The sequence below is a fragment of the Bombus bifarius genome, unplaced genomic scaffold, assembly GCF_011952205.1.
Source record: "Bombus bifarius isolate JDL3187 unplaced genomic scaffold, Bbif_JDL3187 scf7180000008019, whole genome shotgun sequence".
Taxonomy (NCBI): domain Eukaryota; kingdom Metazoa; phylum Arthropoda; class Insecta; order Hymenoptera; family Apidae; genus Bombus; species Bombus bifarius.
Genome location: NW_022884392.1, coordinates 196,155 through 222,590, shown reverse-complemented (window position 1 = coordinate 222,590; position 26,436 = coordinate 196,155). Strand labels below are relative to the sequence as shown.

Sequence of the window (26,436 nt, the reverse complement as noted above, 5' to 3'; positions counted from 1 at the left end):
AAGAGAATAACATTATAAATAAGAAGCTCTGATCCTCGTATTGAAGTAATCAAGGACATATAAGAAATTAATGATTTAAGAACATTGTTTATTAACTTAACGCGTTTCTCAAAGACGGCTTTATACTCGACCAAAAGAGGCAGTTAAATGTGCAAGAAAAGGAATATGGTAGACTATCTTTTCTCTGTATTTAAGACGCGCATCACCACAAAACCTGCGACGGTAGCAACTGCAATTCCAAGACCAGCTTTCCACCAGACCATCGAATCCCCTTGTAATAATCCAAATTGATTTATATGTCTGAAAAATCAAGAATTATTTATCATAATAATCAGTTAAAATTCTATGATCTCCAGTATGAAAAAATTCATATATATGCATTATTTCACAATATAAAATGTTTGTATATATACATTAGTTCACAATGTAAACATAACATACTATCCTACAATAAAACTGCTAGTTTTTTATATTTGAATTTTATCACAATTTGACACATAAATAAAAAAAATAAGTTTGAATTTGTAGATATGTGTATAATGTAAACAATCAAAACAAGATATAAAGATCAATCATGTCTCATGCTCATGCAAAAGAATATCGATATCATATTTGTATTGTAAGTCGTGAGCACTCCGTGAAATTAACAGAAACTTATAATACAAACAAAAACCTTGTAAAAGAACTCCACCACTGAGTGGGTGAGGGTTTGACAAGCAACATGTGGACCATTCGCCTCAAAGGACTGAAAAGATTTAAGACCTTGTTATGATAGTCTTAAACATGCGACACCCTTTAATGTGAGCAAATCGCCTAGCACATTTGAAGAATATATGTTTGTGTATACGTGCAATGACATATAAATGAAAAAAGAAATGTGATTCACGATTTGCTCAAGCTTACAATGCTTACGGTGTTGCAAAAATTCAGACCAACCTGTCTCTGTAAAATAATACCCATGCTCCTTGAAAGCGGCTAAACATGAAATCTTTTTGTTAGTGTTTAATAATAATTCAGTTTACAGGATATACTAAAATACACTTTCTTAAAAATGGTAAGGTATACTGAATAAAAGATATCGAATAGTATCAAACAAATACGTCACAGTTTTACGATATTTTCTTTACGACGAAATAAAATTATTTTTTAAAACAACAACATTTTAGGAGCGTTTATTATACAAAATATTTCTACTTAATAATTGATGTTTTAAAAAATTGAACTTACGGGAAAGCTGCCATTGTCGCTAGTTTAACGAAGATTTCACGTCGTACTGTACGGGAGATGCTGTATGGTTGCGGTGGCATCAGTTTGTACTTATTGCAAAAACTTATTGGCTGTAGCAAGTAATCTTGCTTTACTTCAGACAGATCACTCTTATTTGCTATTATGAGAACAGGGATCTTACTATCTGCAAAATATTTCTGGAAAAGATGCTGAATTTAATTGCAAATATCAGGAAAAACAATTCTAATGTCTTTATAGAACAGTACGAAAGAAATGCTTACAATGTAAATCCGTGCAATATATTCAAACGATTTAGGATTACTAGCATCGTAAACAAGAGCTGCCACATCACACTGAATTTGTGCTGGAGTTAAAGCATCCTGAACATTTAGTATGTTTATATCTCGCAGAATTATTGTCTTTTCCTGACCATACACATGTACTGTATTTACAGTAACATGTGAACTTGGCGGTACCATTTCATTGGTCAATTTCTGCAATCATGTCAGGCGTTACATAGATATCGTTAAACGTATATTATAAGATATGTATACCAATATATGTGTACGAACAAGCACGTATACCTCAAGTTTAGGGTCAATAAACGTTCTACATAATGTTGTCTTTCCACTACTTTTTGGGCCAATTACATGACAACTATAGACATTTCTGCTAGATTGCTTTTTTGCCAAATCTAACTTTTTTTCACGAGTAACTAGAATCGCATTTGTCTGACATTCATTATTATACATGTTATAACCTAGATATGCCATATATTCTAATGCTTTTCGCACATTTGTAAGAGTCAATAGCGCCCATTGACACATATACCCTTGAAGTGTAATCCATCCCTATTACGAAAAGCAATGGTGAAGTAAGTAAAAGATATTATAAGATGATAACAATGAAAAAAAAAGCATACTTTTTCATTAGTAGGTACAGTATATTTATATTCATCTCCCCAAGGTGGCATTAGGCATCGTGAAAATAACGATTCCATTTCTGATGGAGAAAGAGCACCATCGCGATCTCGATCATGTTGTAGAAATAACAATGTTAAAAATTCCTGTCCTTTATGTGATAATTCAGTCGTACATCCAACAGGAACTTTTAATCTGTATAACATATCGAAAATAATTATAATAATAAGTGAAATAAGCATTTATAATATTATTAATTAAATATGTACTAACAGTGGATATATGTATTCTTTAGACATCTGTAACTCATTATCATAACCGAATTTTCTTAACACAGCCCAAGTAGTCTCATTTCTTCCTCTTTGTATAAATAAACACTGAAGATACATAAAACCTATAAATGACAAAAATGTATTTCTATGCTGATTGTTAGAAAATACAATATGCAAAATACCTTTCAGAGTAACACATCCAGAACAAATGCCATCCTGAATATTTTTTGATAATACAGCCTTCACATCCTCTAAAACTTGTGGTTGTAAGGGAATATTAAAGCACCATTGTTGAAATGTATTTAGTTCCATATCATTTAGCAAGCCATCATTGTCTAAATCACATATCTGTACAAAATGATACGATATGAATGTAAAACATATACAGAAAGAGTGTATTTTTCTAAGGATATTATTATATTCATATACACTTACTTTGAAAATTCTTTGTAGTGCAATTTTACATTCTTCTGTAAGCTAAATTTATAATATTATATTAATAAGTTGTTCATAAATGAGTTAGATTATACATATACACTTTATAATGAGTGTTACCTCATGGGTATCATAATTATAAAGTGGTGTGGTAGGATGTAAAACAGCTTTTTGTGCATAATAAAAAGTTTCTGAAACGTTCTGTAATGTTTTGGCGGAACACTAGAACAAATACAATATGAATTATAATTTTGTTATTATGACTTATTTAACATATACTATTGCAATCATAGTTTCCTTTTACCTCTATACAACTTTCTATTTCAGTGAATTCCTTCATTATAGAATATACAGCCTAAAGACAAAAAAATAAAATTAATGGTGAAAAAAGAAAAATAAACATTCTAAATGTCATTTAATTTACTGAACCTCGATAGTAGAATAGTCAACAAGATCAATCTTATTTCCCACAAGAACAACTGGACAACGATGATCTGTTAAACATCGTCTAATCAATGGTAACCAATACGTAACTGCTCTGTCTAAAGTATCCTCATCGACCACAGAATAAACAACACAAATTACATGTGCTTTCTGAATTTCATCAGTTAACTGATCTTCAGTTTGTTCAGCGGCTGCAATAAATCAAAAGTTATGAATGAAATAGTATTGATGCAGTAGACAATTAATGTTTATGAAAATAACATACAAACACATTTTTGATATACCTGAATAATCTACAATGTTCGTTGGTACTTGTTCCGGTGTAACGTCAGCTGGGATAGTGATTTCTTCCGCTTTACAGGGCACATCCTCAGCGTATTCTTCACTGACTAATGATAAGATCAAAGAAGTCTTGCCGACTCCACGATCACCAATTAATAGAATCCTGACGTTGCGCCTAAGCGCGACTGAGCGTTGCACCATACTGATTTCAACAAAACAATTGTGACACGTAACAGCGGCATTTACCGCCTAAATTCTTAAGAACATTTTTCTGTTTTTCCAATGAAACTTTCGTGCTCTTTCCTAACCTTGCACCTTACTACACCAACAACCGAACGTCACTTCTCAATAATTTCTCGATTTTTCATGAATATGTTTTATCAAAGATTACGGTTTTCGATTGGAAGTAACAATATGATTTCTTAATTCAGCATAGATAGCAACAAAGCGGTACTTCATCCGCTACAATTGAACCTATGCTCCGAGGGTGGGCTTTTCAAGGTTACGTTCAGTACTACGAATGACAGTATACACATATAAAACATGTACACGTGCAAACGTTAATGTACAGAAGCGGTTAACAGAAATGAAAGGACAATTGGATCGTAATTAACGGCTCGAATAATCGTCCCGTTTTCGATAAATTGCTATAAGAAACAAGCTGAACAGAAAATGAATCTATTTGTGGAATAAATTTCATGGATTCGTAGCGCCCACATTTAAATTATATACTATACTTGTTATACGCGAACCATGTAGAAATCGATAGCGTTCAAATATTTTGGTGTTTAAAATTGACCTCTAAGTCATTTTTCAAATATCAAACATAAATTTATGTCACTTTATGTTATTTATGTTTCCAGTTCCATCTTAATAGAAAAACATAAATTATAAAATATTGAAACTATAATAGACCAATAACAAAATAAAAAAACCTCTTTGATTTTGTAATTTTTTAGAGAGAATAGACAAAAAATTGTATGTCAAAATATATCTTTCTTGATTAAAAAATTTCATCTTGAATTTTTTAAAATTTGTTAGTCAATTATACCAAATTATTGCATCAATGTAATAAAACGAAAAGTAAAACAATATTGTGAAATGAAAGAAAAAAATTACGATTGATTGCGCTGCTACTATCTAAAACGAAAATATATTTTTGTTTTTTTATGTTATCATTCTTGTACAAGATTGTTTTCTTTCTTTTTTGCACATGCAATTACATGTAATGCTAAACATATTATCATATTATCGAAGAATAAAAAACTTATTTGTTACTAAAAAAATATTTCAAATAATATTATTTAATGATATAATTAAGTATTTTGAAAATTTTGTATTTTGTACAATTATATGAAATTTAATCGGATGAAATAATATGGTAACAGATAAAAGTAAAAGATTAAAAAGAGTATTTTATATATGCATAAATGTTTGAACATATATAATACATTTATTAAACTTTATATTTTATATTTGTTACTGCAAATTTTATGTATGTATGAGAAAACGAACACTTTTTCCGATGACAAAGCAAGAACAAATGTATCCTATTATCTCTGTTTTGTCTGCTGCACTGGAAAATTGTATAGTCAGTATAATTTTGCGTACTTTTTTCTTTGTACCCCCCAGGGATATAAAAATATAGTAAAAACATTTAAGAGATAAGCAGAGTGATAACCTTTACGCATATAGTCACCTGAGAGTTCAAGACATATTACATATTATCTCCCTACATTATCCCGCGCGTGAAGATATTGATGACCCTCAACACTGTGATTTTTTGGATTTGTATTAAAAATGTTGATTTAATATTTTGTTATTAATTACAAAATAATATTGTAAACAAAAATTTATTGTTTAAAATAAAGATTTTATGTTGAAATATTATTTATTTTTCTATTTTTTTCTATAATTATCATTAATTATATATTTGAATAAAAAAATAAGTTTATTCAAATATATGTATATTAAATATTTCAAGTGAAATATATTACATATAAATATGTGGATGATGCAAGAATAAGTAAGATGCAAACATAGTAAAATCTATTAAATATAGGTATTTAATGAAGCTTATTTTATTTTACTTCACTTTATCCACTTACTAATATGACATTATAACTTCCTATGTATATATTGTATATTTCTTTTTTAGACCTGTTTCTGTATTTCTTAAGTTAAGCTACGATTGTGAAGTAACTATCGTGAAAGTAATATAATTAAGTAGCGCATGTACTTCTAATCTAATTATTTTCATTTGAATACTATTTGGATGAATATAAAGTAAATGCAGCTTCGTTAAATAGCAATATTTTACTAGAGTAGAAAGCAAAAGTTCTCAAGAATGTTTGGATAAACAGTCACAGATAAAGAGACCCCCGAATTTTTGGTAGAAGAATAATGCATAATCTATTCATGATAATATATGTATATATACATATTCATCATTTAACCTTCGATCGAATGCGTCGAATACGTTCGAAATAGTTAAGGATATCGCGGGTAGACTGCGAAATCTTGAGGGAGGTGGGTCGACAGGTCGCCGATAAATCCCTTCTTTGATAGGATTCGGGTATAAAAGACTGGTCGAAGAGGCAGACAGCATCGCATTGCATCATTGAATAATACAATGAGGTGCTTAATTGTCCTGTTGGCTCTGGTGGCCTTAGGGGCCTGTGGAAATGTCAAACAACAACATGCTGGTAAGTTACTATTTGAAATCACTATCCTGAAATTTGTAATTTTAAAACTTTTGGTAATAGTATCATGGGAATAATTCTGGACCACTGGTTTACTCAAAATCATCTTCCGCTTCTCTTTCTTCTGAAAGTATAATTGATTCTATAGTAACATTTTATAATTGACACTTTGATTCTAATTAAACTGTTTGATTTGTTTTATTATATTTCTATAATGGTAACATATTCAGTTAAAGGCATATGTGTAATATAACAAATTCCACAACATTTAATTCCTCTTTCATACCAAAGAAATACTTTCACTTATTTCAGCTGACCAGAATCTCCTTAGCAAACAGCAGGACATCATCCAACTCCTGCAGAAGATCTCACAGCCAATCCCGAACCAAGAACTTCAGAACCTTGGTGAAACTTATGAAATTGAGAGCAATGCTCACCAGTACAACAACCCAATCATAGTAATGTACTATGCGGGTGCTGTGAAAGCTGGTTTAGTTCAACCTCAGGGTACAGTGTTCACTAATTCAATCAGCCAGCTTAGGAAAGAAGTTTCCCTACTCTACAGGATTCTATTGGGTGCCAAGGACTACCAGACTTTTCTCAAGACTGCTGCATGGGCCCGTGTTCATGTTAATGAAGGACAATTTGTTAAGGTATGTAGAAGCTACAAGAAGAGAAGATGTTTTATATTGCCTCTAATCTTGCACATGTATTCCATTAAATCATTTTCTTGTTCATCCAATAGGCCTTAGTTGGTGCTGTACTGACTCGCTCAGACACCCAAGGAGTCATCCTGCCACCTGTTTATGAAATCTTGCCCCAGTATCACTTGGATGCTAGAATCATCCAAGAAGCTCAAAACATTGCCATTCAAAAAGTCCAGGAAGGAGGAATTCAGAATATTCTCATCCCTGTTAACTACTCTGCACTCTTGTCTCAAGATGAACATCAACTGTCTTACTTCACTCAAGATGTTGGTCTTGCAGCATACTACTCCTATATCAACCTTGCTGGATACATTTTGGGAGAAGTAAATAATTTAAAAATTATAATTGAATATCTTCCTACATATTTAAAGAAGCACTATAAAGTTAATATAATCAATATCTGTCTTGAAACAGCAGGACCAACAACAACAGCAACAACAGCAACAACAGCCTCTGACTCAACAACAGTATCAACAACAGATTGTAGGGAAATACTTACAACAAGGAGGACAACAGGATCAACAAAGCACCATTGCTCATGGAGCTCAATATCTGTATCTTCATCAACAACTTTTGGCTCACTACGAACTTAACCGTCTTTCGAACGGGCTTGGTCCAATCTCTGAAATTAACTACGAAAATGTACAAGCTCCTTACCAACCACATCTTCGCGTTCTCAATGGACTTGAATTTGCTGGCCGTCCAGAGAATCTTCAACTCCAACCTCAAAAGAATAAACTCATCCAAAGTGTTATTACTCTGGAACAAAGACTGATGGATGCCATTGACTCTGGCAATGTTATTACCCCACAAGGCGCCTTCCTTTCTTTGTACCAACCACAGGGTATGAACATTCTTGGTGACTTGATTGAAGGAACTGGTAGAAGCGTCAACCCAAGGTACTATGGAAGCCTCCAGGCTGCTGCTCGCAAACTCCTTGGAAATGCTCCTGAAGCTCAGAACATTTGGGACTACACACCGTCGGCTCTTGAACTTGGACAAACTGCTGTTCACGATCCAGCCTTCTACCAACTGTTCAAAAAGGTCATGAACCTTTACCAACAATATCAACAGTCTTTGCCTGCCTACCAGTACAACGATCTTGTCCTTCCTGGCGTTACCATCCAGAACGTTGATGTTAGCCAGCTGGTCACTCTTTTCAGCGACTATTACATCGACCTCAACGGCGTTACTGGACAATCTAACCAACAACAACAACAACAACAACAGCAGCAGCAACAACAAGATCAACAACAGGAACAACAGCAAAACGTTAAAGCTTATCTCAAAAGATTAGACCATCAACCCTACCAATACAAAGTCATGGTTCACAGTGAACAAAATGTACCAAGCGCAGTTGTTCGTGTCTTCCTTGGACCCAAATACGACTACCAAGGCAAACCAATTAGTATCTCTCAGAGTCGACATCTCTTTGTTCAACTTGACCAATTCATCCAAAACCGTAAGTTTCAATATTTCTTCTAACTATGAATTATTTATTTATGATCAATTTATTTTCAATATTTAATATATTTCGTGTTTAGTTCACTCTGGTCAGAACATCATCATTAGGAACTCCCAGCAAGCTCCTGGACAGAGCCCTGACTGGCCATCTACTTCTGAAATTCAACAAGGTGTTAATGCTGCTATCCGATCTCAGGAACCATTCTTTATTACTGAGGTTTGTAAATCGTCTCTATATCGACTTTTCTGAAAAAAAATGTTTTAATGAAATTGTAATTAATCATAATTAATCGTATTTTTATAGCCACACCAAATCTTCAGTTTCCCTGCTAGGTTGTCTCTTCCCAAAGGTCAACAACAAGGTTTCCCTCTTCAGTTTCTCGTTGTAATCTCTTCTCCAAACCCACTTAATATGCCGTACGGACCAGTAATCCCCGAACAAAACTTGTCCTACCAAGCCCAACAATACCAAATCGTGAATGCCAACCAATACCAACAATTGAAACAACAAGGACAACTTTGGCAAATGGGCGGTGGAGTTCAACAAAACGTTGAGGTTCTTCCTGAGAATTTGGCCAATGCTCAGCAACAAATAGATGGTGGTCTATCAATAATAATAAAAACTCGGCGATCATTATATAATGTTACTAACCATATATGTAATTTCTTTTTTACAGCTGTCAGGAATCACTATGCTAATGTCTACACCAGATACCACGGACAGTATCCCAATGCTCAAATCCAGAACCCTGTTGGCCAAGGACAAGACATGACATACAGTATCCAAGGAGTTGGAGTTGTTAACGCTGCTGGTGTTGGTGGTTCACAATCCTTAGGATTACACGGACAACATATCGCCGTTCAAAGCCAACAACAAATAGAACAACAAGCTCAACAGATCCAACAACAAATACAAGCAGCAACAGCAGCAGCTCAACAAGGACAACAGGGACAACATCAGGGCCAGGGTGCTCAAATGATTTGGAATGCACAACAACAACAACAACAGCAGCAATTGCATCACGGACAACATATTAACAGCTGGTCTCCATCTCACATTGCCCAATCTGTCGTCCAATCTGCACAACAAGGATTGCAAGCACTATCTGGTCTGGCCGGTGCGCAAGGTCTCCAGGGTACACAAGGTGCTCAAGGTGTTCAAGGTGTTCAAGGTGTCAAAAGTGTCTCTGGCGTCAAAGCTGTTTCTGGCGTCAAAAACGTAGCTGGTGTCCAAGGTGTAGCTGGCGTCCAAGGTGTAGCTGGCGTCCAAGGTGTAGCTGGTGTTCAAGGTGTAGCTGGTGTCCAAGGTGTTCAAGGAGTCCAAAGTGCAGCTGGTGTTCAAGGTGTAGCTGGCGTCCAAGGTGTTCAAGGAGTCCAGGGTACACAACAAGGCGGAATTCAAGGTGGAGTACAAGGCCTGTCTGCTGTTCTGCAAGGAGGAGTGTCATCACAAAGTTGGGGAATCGGACAAGGTTTACAAGGAGTGAATGTTCCATATGGCATGCAAGGAGCCCAAGGTATGGGAGGAGTTCAATCTTGGCCAAACTCTCAAGTCCAAGGTGGAATCTCAGGAAGTGGCATCGTCGCCAGCGGACAACAACACGCTGGTGGCTTCCAAGGAATCTACGCACAAGCACAAACTGTTCAGGACCCATCTGTCAGCGAATACTACCAGAACAAACCAATCTCTGAAATCATTGGTGGTGCCATCTCCCTTGATGGCAAACCTCTCGGCTTCCCTCTGGAAAGACCGTTGGCTCCTGGTGCTCTCAGCGTTTCCAACATCTTCGTGCAAGACGTTCTCGTCTTCCACCAAGGTCAACCCACCAACGACATCACTCAGCCATAAATGTTCCTACGGCGAAGTGCGCCTTGTTAGAAGTCGTGTGAAGATGGTTTATACGACGGACTTATCGCGCACGAGATGTTATTAATGTTAATAATTAAAGAAAAGATTTATTGATGTATCAATTATAATGAATAAATTGCCGTGAAGAGCAAATGTTTATTATAAAATCTGGTCTTCTGCATGTACACCTTATTTGCATCTTTCAAATACAACAACTTACTCTTTCGAATTACAGATTTAAGTGGAGTAGGATTTTTAATAATTAACAAATGAAAAATGTATATCACCGTTTTATTAAACAAGTTTCAAGATACTCTAGTGCCAACAAAAATATTAAAATAATATTTTAAATGTATTGTCTTCGATGTCGCTCTGCCAATTGTTTCAAACCATGATTATTCCCCAGTCATCATCTCCATGAATTCTAAAAATATAATAATCACGTAGAATCTAATTACTCAAGGCAATGATAATTTAATTTGAGAATTTTGCAATGAAAATGAAGAAAAGAACCAAGTACATACCATCGAAATCAACTGTTCCCGATCCATCAGTATCAATTTCAGCAATTATACCATCTAAATCCGCGCTAGTGAGTTTGTCATCCAGAGCAGCAAGAATTTCCTTTAACGTAGCCGTTGTGATGTATCCATTTCCTTCGCGATCGTACAAACGGAAGGCCTCTTTCAATTCTTCCTGCATCGCCTCGGCATCTTCTTCTTCTAAGAATCGACCAGCAATTCTGCAGAAGCCATCAAAGTTCACCTTACCAGTCCCTTCTGGATCGTTCTCCGCGATGATAGCGTTCAAATCTGCATCGTCAAATAGTTGACCCATTGTGTTCAATATCGTTGAAATCTTCAGCGTGTCGATGAAGCCGCTTTTCGTCGTATCGAACATTTGGAACGCTTTTCGCATCACAGCCGTTTTTTGCTCATCTTCCTCCTGTAAAGCAACAATTCAATTTGCATCACGTTTTTTCATAAAAAAGATCGTATGTATAATCAATCTCCAGCAAATCTTTTCTTTTTATTTAATATTAATCTTCGGCAACTATTCCTTCTCGCGATTATTTACTGTGTACATGCAAATTTCGTTTTTTTATTCACTTTTATAAAAAAAAATCACTAATAAGGCAATCATTTTTATGCGAAGACGAATAAACGTCGATTCGAACACAAAGTGAGAGACTCGACGACGACGAAGGCAAACGTTTACGCGGCTCTTACCATGGTGACGGATATCTCGCACGGCGGACGACGGATACCTGAAGTGCCGCGGCTTTTCCGTCCCGGTATAAAGACATCCACAGCGTCTGGTAAACCAGCTAGAAAACTGGTGGGCGCAAAAATAGAGCGACGCGACGAAAAATGAAATATGTTATAAGTGGGTCCTCCGTGATGTCGGAAGGCCGACGCTAAATCACACAAGATTGCAATTCGAATTGCATGATCACCTGTACACATTGATCACATATCTTAAATTATATCATCGGAACGCGGTGGTCTTTGGTGTATTACTGGATCGTGGATTATTTTCACTCGTTACAACAACAATCGCGGTTTCCTCCGGTATATTTAAAGATTCGAATAACATAGACATTACGTTTCGAATTTCCGATTAAGAAGAAAATGTAGGAGGAAATATAAAAGATGAGAAAACCGGTATCATGTAAATATCACGTTCATTCATGAAACGCTAGAAAGTGTAAAAAGATTGAATATTATTTATCTTAACAAATATATTAACATTCCGTAGTTTACCGAGTAAAGATTTCATTATCGCGGATACAATCCAATGTCATCAAACGAGCATTGATTATGCAAATCTTCTCCCCACGAGTATCTATCTTCGAGCAAGTAATTCCTATGCGATAAAAAAGTACATCTACATGCAATTTTCAGACACGTCGCTGTTCTTAGATTCGGCTGCCCACGCATTGCAAACCATTACAACACCACCTTCCACCTGGTTTGCTCTAACAACAAAAATATAACGAGCCTTTGGACTCTTTCAAGACGATTCATCAACGATTCTCATGCATTTTCCAGATTCGAGAAAATAGGTCAGTGGTCATTTTCTGCAAATGCGAATAGGATACGGCTGTTCCGTGGATATTATTCTACTTGACTCCATAAACATTCCAAAACTGTCTGTACTAACTCTGTTTAGTCGTATCAACATACCGATAATGATATAAACAATGACAAAGCATTGTTTACCTCAAATTCTATTAATATTCAAGCTGTCAAGTTATAATATTTTCTTCGTATAGTTCATAAGGCAAATTATTCTTACCTCGCTGCGGTTTTTGGAACTTTTATATTCTAATCTTGGTCTTGTTTCAAAAAGTAAAAGGTTCCTTACTAACTTTTAAGAAAGATCTCAGTCTAGAATTGAAACAATCGATTATATAATTTATCAATGATCCTACAGCTGAATATTTTTCTCATAAGTAAGAACATTTTTAAAGAATATGAGAACAAATAACGTAACAAGACGAAGGCTATCTTGTTTTCTGATCTCTAATTAGCGAAATAAAATAAATCTGATTCATATCGTATCATTAACTTATAAATAAACTGAGAAATGTTTATGCAAATCTGTATTCTTGTACACATGGATAAAGAATTGAACAATGCTTTGGAGATCGGAAGGGAATCGATGCTCAAATGAGAAATCGCTATTCTCAAAAGATAAGTTTACAGCTATAAATAATATGTACCAGGTGATTAATCAAACACGAAAGACGTGTGTATACAAGATTTTCGCTTTGGATGTCAGTGGAATGTAAAATGTTTGTACCGAACCCATTTTCATTCAGTCGATGCTCGTTTGAAAATGCCGTGGGCGCATATGAAGATCGGCCAACAGATACGTTATACGTAAATTTGTCTCATTAGAAATATTTTCGGTTGCCAGCGCATCATCATCATTACCATCATCGTCGTGGTTGTCGTGGCCACCACCGTAGGTGATGTTACCACGCGTAGCTCTCATCAATGCTCACCGAGGAGTGACAACGGCGTTTCGAGCGTGCAAAAGCAATTACGTTTCGGTGCCAAGTTCTGAAAATCATCGTCCCCTTGGCACGAGGCCGTTCCTCGGAAGCCGACTTGTTAAAGAGGCATGCGGATACTGCCCTCGGTGATCCAGCATCGTCTTGAAATTAATTCTTAGAAAAATCAATTCTCCTAATAATAACATCTCTTCCATTTTTATCTCATTGGCACATACAGATCGAGCTTCGCTTGAAATTATTATGTAAAATCTTCCATATAGTATGTGTAGCGTTGGATCGTTATTGCAAGTCGCTTGCAAACTTCAGCCGAGGATAACTTCTATCGCTGTTCAGTTTCAGAAGACACGTTACGATAAGTGATGATTAGGAGAGCAACGAAGATAACAGATTATTTCGTGTCGCTGATATGAAAAAAGTCATTAAGGACCAACGTTGCGTTAACGGAATATCACATTATCTGCAATCTTTCTTGCAGTTTAGTCAATCTATACGTCGAATTCTGTTTTTTAATATTATAATTGCATAATTACGAAAGAAAATTCCAAGGATTTACTTTTTAGGTCTATTCCCTCTGTCTATCAGATTGCACATATATTTCTTAAATTTGAAAAGGTTGAAATATTTATAGCGCTATGATAAACTATGTTTCTTTAAATTTTTGTGTGTCTCTAATTTGAGTAATGGTCTTACATAAGATATCCATTATTGCTCTAATACAATTTCTTATAATAGTGTTCGCGGATTATAAAATGCACTGTTTTTAACAAGCAAAAGAGAAATATTCTTAGATCCTATGAAGTAGCGAAATTCATTTGAAAATGGATTCTTGATTGTAAAAGTTAAATAATAACCGAGTTTATATAACAAAGTTCTCTGGTATGTGGCATAATTCTGTTCTGATTCTTAAATGTACGACGTGGGTGGTAAAGCATCGGTAATAGTAGACTGTATTTCAATCCGAAAGCCATGAATTTAGCAATAAGCATTTAATGCATGGACATGATAACTTAGCTTAAACTGTATCGATACAAATTAGCGAAACATGTCGAATGTATCAAACGGGTGTGTGTGAAACATGTTATCCGTTCTAGATGATTCGTATCGATGGGATTCTTCTTGCTATTTTGTAGTTCGTCATCTGGTTGGCCTCCTGCCATACTTCCTAATATAGTGCCGCCGCAACGGTCCTTCCTTGACAGTTTTTTGCTCGCTATTATGAAATTTAAGCTAATTCTCGTTCTCACACGATACTCTAGAAAAGAATTTTTATGGAAATATTTTCTATTCCAATGCATTTATGATCATATACATAAATTCTACACGTTATAGTCTATGTGCATGCAACACATATATGAATAGTATAATTAAAGTTAATACGTATATTTAATTATTTCGTAACATGAAACTTATTAAAAGAAAATTTATTTTAATTTATTCTTATTCCATAAGTAGAATCATCCTCTCCATACGTTTAGAGATGAGACTTGAAGAACTTAAATATTCAAATCAATTTGATGATTCAATAACATTGATTAAAAAATTGATAAATCCATTAACAAATGAACATACATATCGAATGAAGGAATTTAAAAATTAATGCCTATATTCAGAAGAAAAACTTGATCAATTATTATATTTTGAAATAAGATTTATGGAACATCGTGTAACGTTTTGTAGACAGTTTATTAGAAAAAAGTGTGTAAGAAGATCAATTTATGTATTAATAATACTGTTTGAATATGTACTCAATCAAGATTTGAATGAATTTGCTATAACGATTTGAAAAAAAATGGGTCATTTGGAAGGAAATGGGTCGGTGGAAATAATTTCCTTTAGCGCTTAGAGTTCCCTAGAATCGTCGGTAAGAAAGTTTTTTTTAAAAAGAATACATATTTTCTGTCGGTAAATACGAAATTCGAAATTGCGAAGGTTTGGAAATATCGCATGCAGCGACGTTAAGCTACATATGACTACATTAAGTTGAGATTGCGCATCTATAGACAGGGAAGAATGGTGATTCGTGAAAGTGAACCGTAAGGTCTTGATGGATCGTATTGTGGAACGCTTGTATTAGAGGGGGCACGGCTCACTGTCCGGCCACGATATATACATGTATGTATATATGTATATTATATATATCTATATACATATATATCTATGTCAGCAAGGTAGTGTGTTCGCGGATCGTGTATGCAGAAGTGCTTAAATATTAATTACGTTACGGATGTTTTTACTGAAGTGACGCGCGTGTAATAGACGGATAGACTATCGAAATGCCACGGATGTACAGGCATAGCGCGAATGGAAATCCGTGCTAAATACGGATCGCGCAATTTGCAAATAAGCAGTGCCGATGGACGCGGCCATGTTTTCTGGTAGCAGAAATCTTACCCATTAATAATTCGTTAATCGTCGACCACGAAGTGGAGTGTACAGAATGCCGAAATGCGATGTAAAGACAAGGTATCTACCAGCTACGTTTGCCTGGACAGCCCTATTAAGCACCACGACACTCTTCTTCTGTTTTCCGTAAGTTCCGCACACATGTCTACCTTCTCGTGAGTGGCCGCAGTGTTTGCGCTCCTGTTTTCGTTCTTAAGAATATACCAATTTTTTGTTAAGACGTGTGTTCACTATGTATTACTTGGATCTTCTAGCTGTCAATATTACGTGTTTCGATGGGGGACATGGGTACCTGCTCTTCAAGGAGTCATTACCTTTTTTGTTTTGGCAAATTTTACACTAGCAACATTTATGGATCCAGGTGTTATTCCAAAAGGTATGTTTATATGTGAAGTGCAAGTTTTACAAATACAATTTACAAAAACATAGTTCCTGAAGTAGCATGATTTTCTTTTAAAGCACCTCCTGACGAGGATAGAGAAGATGATTTCCATGCTCCATTATATAAAAATGTAGAAATCAATGGCATTACAGTTCGTATGAAATGGTGTGTTACATGCAAATTTTACAGACCTCCACGTTGTTCACATTGCAGCGTGTGCAATCATTGTATCGAGGTATACACTCAATGTAATTTGAATGATTCTATTGTATGAAAGTCTAATTTTCTTTTTATATTTTCAGACATTCGATCATCACTGCCCATGGGTAAATAATTGTATTGGTAGGAGGAATTACAGATTCTTTTTCTTCTTTCTGCTGTCACTTAGTTTTCATATGCTCAGTATATTTGGACTTTGCCTATATTTTGTATTGGAACGTAAGCAACAGTTGGGTGAAGTGGATACTATTGTGGCGTATCCTTTTTTCCTAAATTAATAATTGCAATCTTATGAGATGCTGCAATTAGTTTTAAGTGATACATCTCTTTGCTGAAACATGACTGTATTTTATAATCCTTAAATTTAAAATAGACTTGTACTTATGGGAGTGGTTATACTTCTGTTCATTCCAATCTTTGGACTGACTGGCTTTCACGTAGTACTTGTTTCCAGAGGACGTACAACAAATGAACAGGTAACGGGTAAATTTAATGGAGGCTACAATCCTTTTTCTCATGGTTGCTTACACAATTGCTGTTATACGCAATTTGGACCACAATACCCCAGGTAATGTACTAGTTAATTTTTTATTCAAAATGTTATATGGAATAAATAAGTAATTACAAATTTATAACATTTCAGTTTGATTAAGCCTGAAAAGTATTCAGGAAAACGGTGCGGAGTTTCTACATCTGAGATATCGACTATAGGCAGTGAGAACCAGGTAAAAACCTACATGGATAGCAGCAATGGTGTTAGAAATGCCAGTTCAAATGCTTACAATAAGGTAAGAGCTAGTGCAACTTTGCTTGATACTTCTGATACTACATACAAGAAGATTTTACAAATGTAAATAGCTCTTCCTTTCTAGCATGCAACTTTAACGCTTTTTTGATGTTTAACACACCAGTTGTATGTAGTTTTATTATAGATATGTAATTCACTCCGCTTTAGGACGTTTCAGGTTCATGCTAATCTATTCTTTCCCGCGCTTCAGAGCTTCAATAAAATGTATGTCGCTGCTCGCAAATGTAGTGCATATCAACACATTTAAGAAAATGTTGCACGATTTTTCAAGTTTTACAAATTTTTGTTCATTAATTCCAAGTTTTCTCCTTTAGTGTACAATTTCCAGTGACGATTCTTCCTCTACATAATATTTTATTTTCAACGTTGGAAAAAGATGCGGCAGTTATTTTCTGTTCAGTTCCCTATTCCTTACTCATCCTGGTTGAACGCCAATATCCCTAAGAAATGTGCATTATTCATGTACAAAAGCGTGCTATAATAATTTGGTAATGAACATAAATTTTTTATTGCAATAAAGATAGCATCAAGTTGGATTATTATTTCCAGTTGTCTCCTGGACGAGATGGGTCGGATACAGACATGGAACCTACCGCATCGCAATCTGCGGATTGCGAACCCACACCTCCAGTACAAAGACATGGTTCCAAAAGCAATTTCTTCCTGCCACCTGTGGAGAATAGCGAATCTCCCAGGCACCCTCCACCATCGCAACATCGCCATCCAATGCATCACACTAGAGGCAGCCCTCACCCAAGGCCAAGGTAAAATAAAAAATGACAGCAAATGATACATCGTTTGCTAATTGTTTTTCTAATATACATAAGGTACGTTGTCAATACCTATAGGGGAATGAACGGTTCTCGGAGCCATACACCTGATCCTTTATCGCCAGAAGCAAGTGGTTCACCAGCCACAGCTTCTCAAAGAGGCCAAGGTCAAGGGGGCGCTAGTCCAACAACGCAACGGATTAAAGCTATTGGAGTACCAACTCCACTTGCAATTTCCAGTCCTATTCGCAGGTATACTAAGCTTGTCTGTCGCTTTTGAAACGAAAATAGAACAATTACAAATTCAAATTAAATATAGTTCGAAAGAAAGAAAAATATGTGCAAGTGTATATTGTATGATACCATCTTGCGTGATATAAAAATTATTAAATATTTGTTCTATTCCGTGGATATATATATATATATATAAAGTACTTTTGGAATATTTAACTTTTAGATGTATATTTTTCTTTTTTTTTTTTCTTAATTGTACGTCGCGGCGTTTTCACATTGCACAAAAATTTACCTCGTTGTAGAGAGCAAAAGGGAAGCGCCACATTTAGTAATAGTTTACATTGCATTTCTTGAGCACGCTACCAATACAAATTGAACAGTCTCCTTTTTCAATGTCCTGTTTGCTACCTCTCAACATGATGTGAAGCCTGTTTACTTAAGATTCCCCATCCCTCACTATGAACACCTCACTCTTGCTCTTATTCTTTCTTCCTTTATTCTCTCATCAGTATTCTCACCTTCTGAATGACGAAGGAACGTGACGAAAAAAATGTTGCGCGATGTAGATCACAATAATATCGTAGAGAATTAGTTTCTCTGCATGTACATATTACAAGATATATGGTATATAGATAAGTTTGTGTCCCACTGCAGGGGGTGGTAACTGCAAGGAGCTGCTTTCTACCATCACGTTGCAACCTACTGCAGGTAAACACGAACTTCATCCTACGAGGACATATCGTAGTTTAAAGTTATGCTTTCTTGCGTATATTCCATACATATATCTATCTATCTATATATACATATATACATACATATATATGTAGATATTACTATTATACATATTAATATATATGTATATATATTTTTAAGAAAAATGCATACTTTAGTCTAGATACAAAAGGTGCCTATCAAGTCTGTCCACCTCAGATATCTTCATTATTTCAAGTAATAAGTGAAAATATTATTTGCAAATGTGTATGGTTGCAAGAAAGATATAACAATACAGATTATGACAATAATTATTTTCCACGGAGAGATATAATAAAAATTTGACGATCGATTTTTTAAACGGGGTATTCAACCTTTTGTCGTAAATTTCGATGAAATACTGACTTTTGAGTATAATAATTTTGTTTATTCTATTATTTTCATTATGAAACACGTTCAGTATATGTATTTGGAATATAAACGGTAGCTAATAAATATCATTCACAGTTAAATTTTCAACTTCTTAGTATTAACATAGTCTCTCATTATGACATTTGCATTCGAAGAACAAGTAAACATGTTTTCTATTTATGTGTACACGGAATCCATTATTTTATCAAATTTGATCACACAAAATTGGATATTCATTTAGGAAAAAAGAATTGTGTTATATTTTTTGCAACCATGCAACTTTTTTGAATAACATTTTCATTTGTTATGTGAATAATAAAGACATTTAAGATGGACATATTTGTCGGAATATCCAGTATTATATACATATTTATACACGTATCAGCCGACAAACACGCAAGTAAATGTCCACATACATATGTATATCCTAGGTTCGCTGCGTTTTTACTTTTTCTTGGATAGATGCTAATTTTTATAACAGGAATGATGCGCTGTTCTCTCTCTCCTGTATGTCTCGCCAGAGCCGTATTTGTATGGCTACAATGCTCAGCACTCGCATATTCATCTTGGTTCACTGTATTATTGTGCATTTGTCGAGTATTCAATTACCAAGTGCGGTATTGAAAAGCACGGAGATCAAAATATTGTATCTCTGTTACAGATCAAATCCAGGTACGCCGACGCAGGTTCGTCGGCCAGATTTTATAGGAGTTAACGACGCACCGACTTATTACGATGTACAGCAAGGAAATAATACCGGTATTGGTGCTGCTAGTGGTGCCGTCGTAACCGGTTATAGCCCGCAGCGACGGTTCTTGTCAGAAAGTGAACTCGTTCGTCAAGGTACTGATCATTCATATTCAAGAACTAACAATACTGTCGACAATATCCGAGAATTAGCGGGTTCACCTCAACGTGGTGTCTATATGTGGAAAGATAATTCTCCTGGCAGCTATCCTGCTCCAACCGGTACGGCAAATGCAACGACACATCAGTCACCCTCGCAAAGACCTCCACCACCGTACGATTATTACCGTTCCAATCCAACGAGTCCTACTCAACAATTGTACGTGAATACTCCTAGAGCGGCGTACCATCCTGCGATGAGGGGTGGAGTACCGGTCTTCCCACCGCATCAGTCGCCACAGGTGAAACGAAAAGCCACAATGGCGACACCAACTACTCCGACATCAGGCGATACTCGACGCAGACCAATGTCTTTTGTTAGAGCTTTGGAAATGACGGATTCTATGGAAATGGTGTCAGCGCCTAATGAGAACAGATCACAACGGCCCACGACGCCGACACCGGATCGTGCTAGTGTTTACGATATGAACTATGAGATATCCGTATAGCCCACCTTTACGGTCTCCGCACCATCTTGCGGCTGGACGGAGATTGTACAAGAATTGCCGTCATTACGCGTCTCCTATTCCAAAGAGGAAAGAACATATGCCGCTTACGAGATATCCGTCTGAATCTTCGTGTCGAAGCAGCTAAATAATTTACATCAAATGATATTATTTCGGTCGGGATATTATAAAGTTCTTCCGGCCCAAATGTCGATTGACATTTACAGTACTCCACATCCACCGCCAACATACTTGGAACAATGTAGAGCAAGGCCAATTATTTTCCCGAGGGAACAAGGACGTCAAACGCAGTCATCGTTCATCTATGTTATTAGTGATACCCGCAGTGTACAATGCGTATTATGAACGATGGTATGTTAAAATATATTCAGTGGAATAATAATAGTCGATAGACAAGAATCTTCGGGAAAAATCGGTATCGGTGTTTAATGATTTCCATTGTGATTTACTAACAACGGAAAATGCATTAGATTCTTTGTTTCGCGTTGAACTCGGAAGAACGTCAAGTCGATAAAAAAAAAGGTGTTCATCGCCGAGTCTACGGTTAATATAAGACTGTCTGTCTCGTTATTAGCAAAAATTTTTGATTTAGTCATTTTTTAAAGGGTGTTCATTCAATTCGATATGTACACGAAATAAAACGTGTTCATTTATCCGAGGGAGAAAGAAGCGTTCGGACCGATTGACGATCGAAGTAATCGAGTCACGAAAGCGTCAACGAAAGTAATTCCGAACGCTTAGTGATAATCACTAAGCAAGAACAGCTGCTGACGAATTTTCCCTCGTTTAGCAGCGTACACAATTCTATTTTTTAGTACTCAGCATAAAGTCAGTTTAGATTTTGATACCGTGACGTCGTGACTCAATTTCTCGAAATGCAGCATCGATTAATTTTTCTTTTTCTTTTCCTTATCGATCAAAATACACAATTAGACGAGTAACAAAGAAAATAGGGATTATCGTTGCGCACCATTTTTTAGGGTCGGTTTTGACTCATGGTCGTGTTCTTTTTTCGTTGTGTAACAATACAAACGAAAGTAGAGCAACACTGTAAACAGGATGAAAATCGAACCTGCTACTATAGTCTCCTATCTTCATTGATGCAAGAAGAGTTCGTGTCCAGTTAAAAAAAAGTTACTTAATCGATTTAAGTCATTATCCGGATAGAATAACAAATTCTGTGTAAAATAATCGTGTAAAATGAAATGTGTAGCAAATTTTTAATATACATATTTAACAATATTTATACGTAAATAATAAAAAAATATAAGACTTTATAATGATTTCATTTGTTTGTTATAAATGATGATTTTATCGATGTGACCACTAATATGATCAATTAATTTTTACGAAATAAAACAAAAGAAGAATGGTTAGAAAGATATACGAAAGAGAACTGTATGAATGCCAAGAGGAAACGGATGGATGGACGAATGGATGTATAACAGGAGAATATTTAGAATATTTAGGCGAGAAAGCAAGTGACAGACCAGTATGTTTTAAACGTTTACAATGGTGGATGATTACTCGATAACAGAAGAAAGAAAAGAAAAACAGAAAAAAATTAAACATAAATAACGGACTTTGTTAACACTGGGAATACAATTTTGTAATATATATATTGCATAAATTTATTGATATATCTACAGCTACTGTTAAGTTTGTAATATACCCTGCTTAAAAAAAAATTGCATGGCGATTTCTGTATTATGTATTTGTATGCGAGACCAATATCATCAATTATGCAAGCTTAAGGAATAATTGCGAACCGTGTATGCGTAAGGTAATCGTGAAATATTGCGTGCCCAGTTACCTTGCGACAAATTGGTAATCGAATTATTATTGTTAAATAGCACATATCGTTCTGCTAAAGGGCTTATCAAACATCGAATATTTTCAGGCTAAAGAAACATTTCCTCGATGAATATCCGATATCTTTGATAAAAAAGAAAGGAACAATGGACACACAAAAATGATTAGGAATATTTCTTCCATTGCTGGCGCTACTGATAAAACGCGTTGCTCGTTTCCTATTTATTTTCTGATTATATATATTTTTCTTTTTCTTTACAATGAGCTGTGCCAAAACAAAGGAAACATACGATTTTCCATATTTCACTCCAATTATGTAGTTTTCACATAATGAGCACTTAAAAAAGAAGTAAATAAAAGTAAACAAATGACTGGTACAACGTTAAAACGGATTGCTTTAGAGGATTATGCGTAAGGTGTGACGAATGTTTAGTGTTTATAATTCGGTGTACTTGTACATAAATATTGCTCGTTATTATCACTTAAATGTACATACATATACATTTCGGTACTTACGTATCGCTGCAGCAATCTACAAAAATAAAATTCATGAAACACAAGCTGATTGTACTCTAATTGTGCTAGAATATCTTTGATTTGATTATTTATTGCATTTATTATTATATTTTGTAGGTATTAATTACGGGGGCTCATTCTTACAATTGGGTCAAATCAGACTTTAAAAAAGGGCAGAAATTAAATCAAAATTAGGTGGTTTCGAATGATCGTATCACGTGGTACATGAACTCAATTAAAAAAGGTAGAGATGACCTTGAAATCTATGTAGTGCTTCCATTTCCGGAGTAGGTGTAGGTATCACGTGATATATTATTGGAGCTACTTAATTTTGCCTAATAAAATCATCGTCTATCTTGTACTGTCTTAACTACAGCTTGAGTAACTATGAGTTACAAGGAATACTCTTTATAAGGAACGAATTTGAAAAGCGCGGCTTATTATAAGAGTGTTCATAAAGACGATTATAAGTAGCCTTATCAGTTTATGAATGTTGATCGAAATTTACACGTGGATACATAGATAACATAATTATTAAAAGACGCTAACAATATATATCTTTAATAATTTTTAGTTTCAAGTAGTTACGGTATTAAAAACCACGGTTTATCACAATGGTAAAATACTTTTCATGCATGTATTTTTGAACACAACTGTACAAATAGGAAAAACGTGAGTTATGTTACTTTTTAAGTTCATGATAAGAGAAATTTATGATTGTTTCATGATCTTGAAACGATTCGATATTAAATGATATGCAATTTTTACATTTGTCGTTATATTTAATATGAGTGATACAAGATATAATTGAAACATAACTATGTTAATGTGCTAAAAAAATATCAAATAACAAATGTAGTTGTATCATTTATCTTGCAACTAATTTAATAGTATATAAAATGGTCGTTTTATTGTTTAGTCAGATTTTCATAAATTTTATGGTTTCAGATAATATGGCCGCAACCCGGCGGGAATAACGACGCGAGCGCCGTGTCATTTTAGTGGTAACTTTGTTTCATATACTTCATAAACCTTGTATGTTATTCCATTATGTTTCGTTAATGGAATAAAGTTCTTAATTGTCGATGTTATATGTTGTTTACATGCAGTATTGTTAAATACGTAACTAACAACGAGAACGTGTTCTGTAAATTGGCGACTATCTTTTAGCGGCACCGTCCGCCATTATTGGCATTTACACGGCGTTCAACAAGATTTTCTTACGTTTATAGGGCCGAAACCACACCTATAATCTGAAGATTTATATCATACTATGATGTGAGTAATCCATATTATTTTTTTACCCTTTTGATCTTGTTTTTTTAGTTTAATCGTAACCTCATCATTACCGGGTGTTTTCATGTGTACGTAGGGCACGCAGCCGTAAAGATAGCACGGGTAAAAGTGACTCTGAAGTCACAGATAAAGAAAATAAGAGGGAAAGAGGTAGAGAAAGGGATAGAAAAAAGCGGGCTGCCTCAACGTCTAGCAGTGGCAGTAGGTGAGGAAACAAATATTTTTCTGATAGAATTAATAATTAAAACTGAAAAATTATACTCAATATATTTCTATTATTCACATTTCACAGTTCTTCTGATAGTAGCTCAGGATCATCGTCCACAAGCAGTGGAAGCAGTTCCAGATCAAGCTCTACTTCAAGTACTACCTCTACCAGTTCAGCAAGTTCTTCTGGAAGTTCTAGGGATAGGGGAAGAAAACGAAGCAGAAGCAAGAGTGTAGATGCTTCGCGTAGACATGATAATAAAGAAAAAGAAAGGGAAAAGGAAAGAGAAAGAGAAAGGGATAGAGACAGGGACAGAGACAGGGACAGAGAAAAAGATAAAAAGAAGAGCAGTAATTCTGTAATTGATAAACCGAAACCCAAAGGACGCTCTAGGTGAAAATATTAATCGAGATCATGTGTACAAATAGCCTTACTTGTAACTTCTTTTTTATTTCATTTAATTTGTATTATAGATCACCTTCACCACGTAGAAAACGTAGGGAAAGATCACCAATTCCTAGACCAACAAAAATACATATTGGACATTTAACCCGTAATGTTACTAAAGAACATATTATGGAAATCTTTTCTACATATGGTCAGATAAAAATGGTCGATTTTGCAATGGATAAGCTTCATCCCAATCAAGGACGAGGCTTTGCTTATGTGGAGTTTGAAACAGCAGATGAAGCTGAGAACGCAATGAAACACATGGATGGTGGTAAGTACAAAATTTCAAACTTTTTCTTACTTATTGTCTTGTTAATAGATACCAATAATTTAATTTAATGAGTATTTCTCCTATATATCTATAGGACAAATAGACGGTCAGGAAATTACTGCTGCCCCAGTATTATTACCAAAACCACGACCGTTACCAATGCGGAGAATGTCACCTTTAATGGGAAGAAGAGCGCCTCCCCGATGGGGTGGTGGAGGTAGAAATACTCCTCCTCGCTATCGGAGACGTTCACCACCAATTAATCGTCGCAGAAGCCCACGGCCACCAAGACGTAGACCAAGAACTCGTTCGCGTAGTCCCCCAAATAATCCACGACATCGGCACCGTCGCTACACGAGATCAAGCTCTAGCAGTTCTCGATAGCAACCTTTTTTGTACATATAAAATAAGAGCTGAATTTGACCAAAGTCAGTTCGTTCTGATTGGTCGTCTTAATATATTAAGCAAAACAATTTTTACCAATTCATTCGTTCGTATTGACTGAGTAAGTGTATTATGCATTCAAAAATACACTATACTTGTCCACAACGGTGTTCATGACAATTTACGTTTTCGTCAATGACTAAAACACCGTCCGTGGTCCGCAAGTTCTGCTTTTGAAATATATCAATTTCACACGTGATAAGTATATTGCTATTGATTGGTACCTGAAGGCCGATGACCCCGGATAAAAGAATGTATTCTGAGACATTGTCATACACGATAGTATTAAATATAAAACATGAAGACTTCAGAAAAAATATTATTACTAAATATTATTTAGTAATATAAGTACGTAATATGTAAGCGTAATCTCGTAAAGAAATATAAAAAGTTTAAACCTTTTTGTCGTAAAGTATAGTGGCAGTGTGTCTATTTATAAACTAGTAATATTTTTTCTGAGGTCTTTATGAACTGTTTAAATGTTTCAGGCTTGGTAGAAGTACTAGAAACGACAGATTTGATAGAAACTATGATTATTAGACCCTTTTACAAAGAATCAATTTTAGAAAAAACCTATTCACACAAAATCCTCTTTTATACTCCTCAATATCTACAAGAACAGAATCATTGCATCACATTGCAACCTTGTATCGATGAAAAATATCTACAATTTTTAACTTGCATATGGTCGTTAATTATATAATACACATTTTTTATGGTGACTTTACAATATGAACGAAACAGTTTAAAGAGCCTGATTATTTAACAGAAGTAAGTATATTTTTGGAGGCACCAGAATTTTCG

General features: G+C 35.2%; 5 protein-coding genes across 14 annotated transcripts; 3 read left to right on the top strand and 2 right to left on the bottom strand.

Annotated features, from left to right (window-relative positions):
• Positions 1-67: 67 nt before the first annotated feature.
• LOC117207081 (mitochondrial Rho GTPase) lies at positions 68-4,285 on the bottom strand. 6 transcript variants are annotated; one of them, XM_033446934.1, is made up of 14 exons: positions 3,583-4,285; positions 3,284-3,489; positions 3,159-3,209; positions 2,975-3,076; positions 2,855-2,896; positions 2,602-2,767; positions 2,421-2,541; positions 2,150-2,342; positions 1,812-2,078; positions 1,509-1,721; positions 1,228-1,436; positions 937-975; positions 674-745; positions 68-300 (listed from the first exon to the last, which is right to left on the bottom strand). In XM_033446934.1, exons 1-14 carry the CDS (start codon positions 3,779-3,781, stop codon positions 174-176), a joined length of 2,007 nt encoding a protein of 668 aa, XP_033302825.1. In that variant the 5' UTR covers positions 3,782-4,285; the 3' UTR covers positions 68-173. The 6 variants fall into 6 exon arrangements, with proteins under 6 accessions (XP_033302825.1, XP_033302828.1, XP_033302829.1 ...); XM_033446935.1 differs by having other exon boundaries at positions 160-300; positions 1,228-1,424; positions 3,583-4,284; XM_033446937.1 differs by lacking the exon at positions 674-745 and having other exon boundaries at positions 3,583-4,284.
• A 1,798-nt stretch (positions 4,286-6,083) lies between these two features.
• Positions 6,084-10,470, top strand: LOC117207064 (allergen Cr-PI-like). Its single transcript, XM_033446904.1, has 7 exons — positions 6,084-6,285; positions 6,595-6,935; positions 7,028-7,312; positions 7,404-8,451; positions 8,534-8,670; positions 8,758-9,052; positions 9,131-10,470. Exons 1-7 carry the CDS (start codon positions 6,213-6,215, stop codon positions 10,300-10,302), a joined length of 3,351 nt encoding a protein of 1,116 aa, XP_033302795.1. The 5' UTR covers positions 6,084-6,212; the 3' UTR covers positions 10,303-10,470.
• A 106-nt stretch (positions 10,471-10,576) lies between these two features.
• On the bottom strand, positions 10,577-15,881 carry LOC117207066 (troponin C). Of its 2 annotated transcripts, XM_033446909.1 has the most exons (4): positions 12,066-12,096; positions 11,532-11,758; positions 10,827-11,247; positions 10,577-10,726 (listed from the first exon to the last, which is right to left on the bottom strand). In XM_033446909.1, the coding sequence occupies exons 1-4, from the start codon at positions 12,079-12,081 to the stop codon at positions 10,698-10,700; spliced, it is 693 nt and encodes a 230-aa protein (XP_033302800.1). In that variant the 5' UTR covers positions 12,082-12,096; the 3' UTR covers positions 10,577-10,697. The 2 variants fall into 2 exon arrangements, with proteins under 2 accessions (XP_033302800.1, XP_033302801.1); XM_033446910.1 differs by lacking the exons at positions 11,532-11,758; positions 12,066-12,096 and adding an exon at positions 15,716-15,881 and having other exon boundaries at positions 10,582-10,726.
• LOC117207065 (palmitoyltransferase ZDHHC5) lies at positions 15,489-23,007 on the top strand. Of its 3 annotated transcripts, XM_033446908.1 has the most exons (10): positions 15,489-15,853; positions 15,982-16,103; positions 16,187-16,344; positions 16,412-16,584; positions 16,702-16,896; positions 16,972-17,116; positions 17,686-17,900; positions 17,964-18,158; positions 19,924-20,105; positions 20,199-23,007. In XM_033446908.1, exons 1-10 carry the CDS (start codon positions 15,762-15,764, stop codon positions 20,615-20,617), a joined length of 1,896 nt encoding a protein of 631 aa, XP_033302799.1. In that variant the 5' UTR covers positions 15,489-15,761; the 3' UTR covers positions 20,618-23,007. The 3 variants fall into 3 exon arrangements, with proteins under 3 accessions (XP_033302799.1, XP_033302798.1, XP_033302796.1); XM_033446907.1 differs by having other exon boundaries at positions 17,985-18,158; positions 19,924-23,007; XM_033446905.1 differs by having other exon boundaries at positions 19,924-23,007.
• Positions 23,008-23,905: 898 nt separating this feature from the next.
• Positions 23,906-26,188, top strand: LOC117207058 (RNA-binding protein with serine-rich domain 1-A-like). Of its 2 annotated transcripts, XM_033446894.1 has the most exons (6): positions 23,906-23,967; positions 24,073-24,241; positions 24,336-24,464; positions 24,552-24,860; positions 24,941-25,188; positions 25,283-25,634. In XM_033446894.1, the coding sequence occupies exons 2-6, from the start codon at positions 24,237-24,239 to the stop codon at positions 25,570-25,572; spliced, it is 981 nt and encodes a 326-aa protein (XP_033302785.1). In that variant the 5' UTR covers positions 23,906-23,967; positions 24,073-24,236; the 3' UTR covers positions 25,573-25,634. The 2 variants fall into 2 exon arrangements, with proteins under 2 accessions (XP_033302785.1, XP_033302786.1); XM_033446895.1 differs by lacking the exon at positions 23,906-23,967 and having other exon boundaries at positions 23,974-24,241; positions 25,283-26,188.
• Positions 26,189-26,436: the final 248 nt, after the last annotated feature.

Bases quoted from the DNA above. Each gene is read 5' to 3' on its own strand.
- LOC117207081 (XM_033446934.1), bottom strand. From the start codon at position 3,781: ATGGTGCAACGCTCAGTCGCGCTTAGGCGCAACGTCAGGATTCTATTA. The intron at 1,722-1,811 runs GTATACGTGCTT...ACATGATTGCAG, and splicing joins TTATTGACCCTAAACTTGAG to AAATTGACCAATGAAATGGT. The intron at 976-1,227 runs GTAAGTTCAATT...TTTCATGTTTAG, and splicing joins GCGACAATGGCAGCTTTCCC to CCGCTTTCAAGGAGCATGGG.
- LOC117207064 (XM_033446904.1), top strand. From the start codon at position 6,213: ATGAGGTGCTTAATTGTCCTGTTGGCTCTGGTGGCCTTAGGGGCCTGT. The intron at 6,286-6,594 runs GTAAGTTACTAT...CACTTATTTCAG, and splicing joins TGTCAAACAACAACATGCTG to CTGACCAGAATCTCCTTAGC. The intron at 7,313-7,403 runs GTAAATAATTTA...GTCTTGAAACAG, and splicing joins CTGGATACATTTTGGGAGAA to CAGGACCAACAACAACAGCA.
- LOC117207066 (XM_033446909.1), bottom strand. The intron at 11,248-11,531 runs GTAAGAGCCGCG...GTTGCTTTACAG, and splicing joins GCGAGATATCCGTCACCATG to GAGGAAGATGAGCAAAAAAC. The intron at 10,727-10,826 runs GTATGTACTTGG...TTATATTTTTAG, and splicing joins GGGAACAGTTGATTTCGATG to AATTCATGGAGATGATGACT.
- LOC117207065 (XM_033446905.1), top strand. From the start codon at position 15,762: ATGCCGAAATGCGATGTAAAGACAAGGTATCTACCAGCTACGTTTGCC. The intron at 16,585-16,701 runs GTATCCTTTTTT...AATTTAAAATAG, and splicing joins GAAGTGGATACTATTGTGGC to ACTTGTACTTATGGGAGTGG. The intron at 17,901-17,963 runs GTAAAATAAAAA...AATATACATAAG, and splicing joins AGCCCTCACCCAAGGCCAAG to GTACGTTGTCAATACCTATA.
- LOC117207058 (XM_033446895.1), top strand. The intron at 24,861-24,940 runs GTGAAAATATTA...TTTGTATTATAG, and splicing joins AAACCCAAAGGACGCTCTAG to ATCACCTTCACCACGTAGAA. The intron at 25,189-25,282 runs GTAAGTACAAAA...ATATATCTATAG, and splicing joins AATGAAACACATGGATGGTG to GACAAATAGACGGTCAGGAA.